This window comes from Netta rufina, assembly GCF_964035555.1.
Source record: "Netta rufina genome assembly, chromosome: 8".
Taxonomy (NCBI): domain Eukaryota; kingdom Metazoa; phylum Chordata; class Aves; order Anseriformes; family Anatidae; genus Netta; species Netta rufina.
Window position 1 is genome coordinate 10,235,629 of NC_140131.1, and position 6,071 is coordinate 10,241,699.

The 6,071-nt window shown below is 54.8% G+C and overlaps 1 protein-coding gene across 1 annotated transcript; it reads right to left on the bottom strand.

Annotated features, from left to right (window-relative positions):
• Positions 1 to 9: 9 nt before the first annotated feature.
• RPS8 (ribosomal protein S8) lies at positions 10 to 4,704 on the bottom strand. Its single transcript, XM_084291057.1, has 6 exons — positions 4,653 to 4,704; positions 3,833 to 3,939; positions 3,357 to 3,456; positions 1,779 to 1,954; positions 831 to 960; positions 10 to 166 (listed from the first exon to the last, which is right to left on the bottom strand). Exons 1-6 carry the CDS (start codon positions 4,654 to 4,656, stop codon positions 57 to 59), a joined length of 627 nt encoding a protein of 208 aa, XP_084147183.1. The 5' UTR covers positions 4,657 to 4,704; the 3' UTR covers positions 10 to 56.
• Between the last annotated feature and the right edge of the window lie 1,367 nt (positions 4,705 to 6,071).

The following is a 6,071-nucleotide window of genomic DNA, read 5'->3' on the forward strand; positions in this document are numbered from 1 at the left end:
ACCCACTCATTTTGGTAGATTTTGTTTATTGGTTCTCTCAGCTGAACAGTTTGTTTTCATTTGCCTTTTCTGGCCTTGATCTTCCTCAAGTAGAACTCTAATTCCTTGCCTTCCAACACGTAGCCATCAGCTCGGCCACACTGTCCGGGTCTGGAGGCAATGCAAGCTGCAAGGAGAAGTCACTCGGTTACATTAAGTAATTTGTTACCCCGGTACGTGCACGTGGAAGGAGCACTGCCTGCAGTCTCTGCAGGAGCACGAAGCAGCAAGGCTCCGTAGCAGACACCAGCGTCCGTGCTGGCCCGAGTTCCTCCCCCTGGAGACCTTGCCCTCCACCCCGCTCTGCTGGGCTGCGCCCACAATGAAGTCCTCTTCAGATCTCCAAACTGTCATCGCTCAAATTCAGTAGCAGAACTGGACAAAGGTCTCATCACCAGAAGACTTCAGAACATTCAGCTGCTCACAGCACAACTGGCAATACTGCGTGCACGGCTGGGCTTTTCCTGACACACAGCACACCTGCAGGTCTCTGCTCATTCACCAGTCTCATCGCTAGCTGGGACATGAAGCAACTCAAGCCTCAGAAACAGATCTCCTACTCCTGCCAGGCCCGGGCTATGCCCAGTGAAGGTAAAATAGGAGCTACCCTACACCCAGAAGGCACCCCTGCAAGTAAGTAGAACAGGGAAACGCCCCCGCTGCTTTCCCATCACAGTTTGTTTTATCACAGCTTGCAGGGAAATGGTCCCAAGAATTAAGGTACCTGCTCTGGAACCTGCTCACGCCCTGACTCCCTTACGCCCACCCACACCACGGCCCCGGGGACTCACCGAGCAGCTTTCCCTGCTGGAACTGCTCCTCCAGGATACTCGCTATCTTGGCATTCTTCTTTCGCTCGTCGTATTTCTTCTGGATCTTCTTTGAGCGCTTCTTGTTCAGGATTTCCTCCTCTTCAGGAGTCTGAAACCAGACAGTAGGCAAAGGTAGCATTAAGCGAGGGAAAGGTTAAACACACAGCCACCTCCCGCAAGAGCAGGCCCCACTAGCATCAAAGAAAACCCAGCGCTGCGTTGTGCTTCCCAGCTCACATCTTCCAGAGCTACAAACGCCTCCGCCTAACAGAACCGGGTGCTGCTTGTCACTTCTGAGGCCAACAACCCAGCACTGCTGACTGCAGTCACCCGTGACAACGCAGCACGGCGCCCTCAGGGAATGCGCTCTAGACAGCAGCAGCTGCAAAGCTTTCCCTAATGAATTGCCCCTCCTCCAAAAAAAATCGAGTACTTGTTTCTTCTCCAGACAGGAGAGCGCTTGGGCGTGGCACAAGTCCTGGCAAACAGGTTAGGAGCTCTCCCCACGCTTCTGAACTTGACAGTGATCTGCTCACGAGTGCTTAATTTTGTAAGGCAAGGAGACAACCCCAAGCTGAACGCTGCACACAGGTGTTTAAATAGCTTAATCTGGGGTTTGGATCTTAAAATTAGAGGCGGCGAGTCTGGATGAAGATGCTTTAAGCAAAGTTTAGTCATCAATCCACGAGCTTCTAATCAGGGGACAGAGCTGTCCCAGCACCAGGGCCTGCCTGCAAAGCCTCCCTCAGCATCACAAAGTGTCATCGCCCTTCCTTCAGCAGCAGAACTGGACAGAAGTATCATCATTAGAAGGCAGCCACGGGCAGGCCCTTGTGCAACGCCTCAAGAGACAACCCCGTGCTCCCGAATAGAGCCAGACTCCTCCCGCAGGGCAGCCTCCCCTCTTCCAAGCAGCCCCCCACGTACCAGCTTGGCACCCTTCTTGCGTCCGAGGGGCAAGGCGTAGTGGGCTTCATACCACTGCCGGTACGGGGTGCTGTCGACGAGAACGATGCAGTTCTTCACCAGGGTCTTCGTCCGCACCAGCTCGTTGTTGGAAGCGTTGTAGACAACATCGATGATCCTGGTCTTGCGGGTGCAGCCTTTCAAAAAGAAGAGAATGTACTCAAAGCCCCGGGGATCAGACAACTGAGAACGCAGTCGGCGGCACCCCACACATACCCTAAAATCACCTCACTCGTCACCCGATCAGTCCTCCAGCTTCCCCGGCACTGACTTAAATTTAACTGCACGATGCAGCTAGCTCTCAGCAGTCCAACTTTCTGCTGCCAGGACAGAAGCCTGTACCTGGGGAAAGAGTCAACCTAGATGAAAAACTGCGGCCTCGCTGAAACTCATCCCTAAGACGACTGAATAATGCAGAAAACCACATTCCTGGGCCTGAGGATACCTCAGCAGATGCCAACTAACACCATACACAGGGCTCGATGCTGAACATAGCTCCTAGAATTACTGGAGTAAGCCTCGTTGAACAGGATTGCTCTGCAACACTTAGCAGAAATCATTTCCATAGGATGAGGGGTGATGAGCAAACAGAGAGGAAACTGATGCTTTCGCCCTTCATGGCCCACTTGAAACATTTGAAGCTATTAGATTTGAGCGTTTAGCAGTTGCCAACCCTGCAGATAGAGTCCTCACTGCATGCAAAGGCCAGGTACAGGAGGGGTTTTATTCCCTTTCTGCATGCAAAGGCCAGGTACAGGAGGGGTTTTATTCCCTTTACTTGTGTACCTCATGTTTGTTCTGCAACATGTGCTCAGTCCCTTCACTTCTGTTACTGCCTACAAATGACAGCTCTCTTCCAGCTGGGACAATCAGTCAGTGAGAAGAAAGCACGGGTCTTCTGCCTCACACCACACTGCTTGCTGAAACCTACTGCGATCTTACAGGGTAACAGTGACTGGGCCCGAGGTCAAGCTGAATGGTTTTTGTTTTGTAATTCCCAGAACAAAACCCACCTCGCTCAGTGGAATTACTGCAGGCTGTCCTCTCATTTCTGTGCTGCCTGCTTTTGCTTAGCAAAGCAGGAGGAATTAAAAAGCACGTGCTCATGTAACATTGCCAGGGACTGCCCTTTTTCAGAATCCTCAGCCTTCTGTCTTGCACAGGACTACCACCTCTTAGGAGATGTTCATCAATAAACTGGGTAGCACACAAGCTGCATTTGTGAAGACTGAACCTGCAGATATTTTGCTTTTTCACCCCTCTGTAACCCCCACAGCCTGGCAGGCAGCACGAGCGTGTCACTCAGTGTAACTATGACACTCCAATCACCGTGGACCCAGCAGACGTTTAAGTCTCCCAAGGCCACATAAGGTCAAAGTTATCATCACCACGCAGGCAGCCTCAGATCCACTTCTGCCAAGTTCAGAGTGCCCAAAATCAGCCTAGAAAGCCACGCATCACCCCTCTACTCTGTAGCTGTACCGGAGATCAACGCGTGTGGAAGGTTTTTTGAACACACCAGGGTTATAATGTACTTACATTCGGATCCCCAGGAGAAGTTGCCGACGTCCAGGCGAAGGGCACGGTATTTCTTGTTGCCACCACGAACCCTCACTGTGTGAATTCGGCGCGGACCGATCTACATCAGAAACAAACCCCAGTGAGGGTGGTGCTGGCGCGCTGCACAGCACGCACACAGGAGCCCAGCCAAACTCCGAACCGAAGGCAATGTGGTCAGTGTAACTATGACAAACCCCAGCATCGGCAGATACAGGAAGCGACCAAAACAGTCTGCTGCATCCACCTAAGGTGAGAATTTCATCACTCCAATTGCCTCTTACTGCAAAAACCTATCACCACTTCCCACAGGCATAAAGAAAAACGTCATCTTTTATAAAAGCAGTGACAGATATATGATCTCTCACAAAGAACAATGTATTTTTAAGCCCCTAAGAGCACACAATCATTAAACAAAATTAATAAAAATAACTGGCTATCCTCCCCAACTCACCCACCTTAGTGTTGGCCGGCGGCCGCCCCAACTCATACTTCCTCTTCTTGTGGTAGGGCTTCCTCTTGCCCCCAGTCTTGCGACGCTTATGCCAGTTGTCCCGGGAGATACCTGAATGGAGAGCAGCGCGGTCAGAAGATGGCATGGATTCCACCCAGCCATGGCTGGGGGAGGGTCTGAGTCCTCAGCTCTCCAAGGTTGGTATCCGCACAGAGCACTCAGCCTTATGCAGCAGTTAGAGATGCTTCATCATTGAAACTCAGAGCCACCTCGACACGTTCTCCCCCAGCACATCTGCAGAATCCTCCCTCCTCCCAGCAGCACTGCAGGGACCACCCCAGCCCTCTGCAGGAAGCAACCTGGTGAATTAACTCGCAGGACCCCGTGGGCAGGGCCCACCTCACGCCGCTAAGCCCCCCGTGACACGTACCTCATGCTAAGATTTTGCAGGCTCTCCCTGGGAAGGGATCCCCACCGCACCTGACTGACAGACCCTATGGAGTTCACCCCCACTCAACCCCCTTTTCCCCAACTGACCCCCAAAAGGCGCTGCCTGCCGGTTACCGCCCCTTCCCCACCACCCCCTCACCCACAGGGCCCCCTCCACCAGCCACCCCCCCCCTCCCCGCCGCCATGTTGGGCCCGGCCTCCCTCCCCTCCTCCCCCCGCCATCCCCTCGGCGCCGCCGCAGCCGCCCCCGATGGCGGTCAGCGGGGCTCGGCGGCACCCCCGGCTGTCCCCCGGCACGGATGGCGGCGGGCGGCGGCAGCGCAGCGGGCGGATGGCGGCGGATGGCGGCCGGGCCCGGCGGCGGCGCCACTCACCCATGGTGCGGCCCCGGCGCAAAGAGGCGGCGCAGAGGCTCACGGGACGGTTTGGCGCGGCGAGCTCTCGCGAGAGGCGGTGACGTCATCGCGCCGCGGCCGGGCAGCGTTGCTAGGCGACGCGGCGGCTGGGATGGAAGAGGGCAGGGGGTGATTTGCATACCCGTGGTGCACCGCGCGGCGCCGCACGGTTTTGAGGGATTCGGTCCGGTTTTCGACGATTTTTGGGGCTGTTTGGGGCCGAGAGCGGGGCTATAAGATGGAGAAAAGATGGGGGGAGCGGGACCGGGGAGGAGGTGAGAGAGACGGGAGTCGCCGTGAGCTCGAGGGAGGAGAGCGGTGATGGGGCTGGGCCGGGTGGGAAAGGGCGTTATACTCTGGTTTCTCTTCAGATCGTATAAATCTTTCGCCTTTTACTAAAGATTTCCGTGGAGAGGAACAAGCACGAGTGTCGTGGAATTTTTTGAGGCTCTGCTTCGGCAGAGCTACCCATACCTGGTCAAAAATAGAGCGAAACCTGTGTGCTTTACCGGATGTATTGACCCATATATGAGTCCCCAGTATGCTCAGGTGGCCAAGAAGGCCAACAGCATCCTGGCTTGTATCAGGAACAGTGTGACCAGCAGGGCTAGGGAGGTGATCGTCCCCCTGTACTCGGCTCTGGTGAGGCCGCACCTCGAGTACTGTGTTCAGTTTTGGGCCCCTCGCTACAAGAAGGACATCGAGGTGCTTGAGCGGGTTCAGAGAAGGGCAACGAAGCTGGTGAGGGGCCTGGAGAACAAGTCCTACGAGGAGCGGCTGAGGGAGCTGGGCTTGTTCAGCCTGGAGAAGAGGAGGCTCAGGGGCGACCTTATCGCTCTTTATAGGTACCTCAAGGGAGGCTGTAGCGAGGTGGGGGTTGGTCTGTTCTCCCACGTGCCTGGTGACAGGACGAGGGGGAACGGGCTTAAGTTGAGCCAGGGGAGTTTTAGGTTAGATGTTAGGAAGAACTTCTTCACTGAAAGGGTTGTGAGGCATTAGAACAGGCTGCCCAGGGAAGTGGTGGAGTCACCATCCCTGGAAGTCTTCAAAAGATGTTTAGATGTAGAGCTTAGGGAAATGGTTTAGTGGGGACTGTTAGCGTTAGGTCAGAGGTTGGACTCGATGATCTTGAGGTCTCTTCCAACCTAGAAATTCTGTGATTCTGTGATTTAATTACCCTGCCCCAAGCCCATATCGCTGCATGGTGTTGTTGCCCCCAAGCGCAGCACCCAGCGCTGAGCCTTGTCAAGCCCAGTCCCATTGGCCCGCCCTGCCCAGGTCCCTCTGCACGACATCCTCGCCATCCAACACTTCCCTCCCAGGGCCGTTCTGCCCTGCAGCAGATGGACACCTCCATGAGAAACAACGTGGTTTTGCAATAGAGGGTGGTTTTGCAGT

Excerpts from the sequence above, each read along its gene's own strand:
- RPS8 (XM_084291057.1), bottom strand. Across the intron at positions 961-1,778 it reads GCAAGAAGGGTGCCAAGCTG|ACTCCTGAAGAGGAGGAAAT; the intron begins GTACGTGGGGGG and ends GTCTGGTTTCAG. Across the intron at positions 167-830 it reads CCAGCAGGGAAAGCTGCTCG|CTTGCATTGCCTCCAGACCC; the intron begins GTGAGTCCCCGG and ends TTCTCCTTGCAG.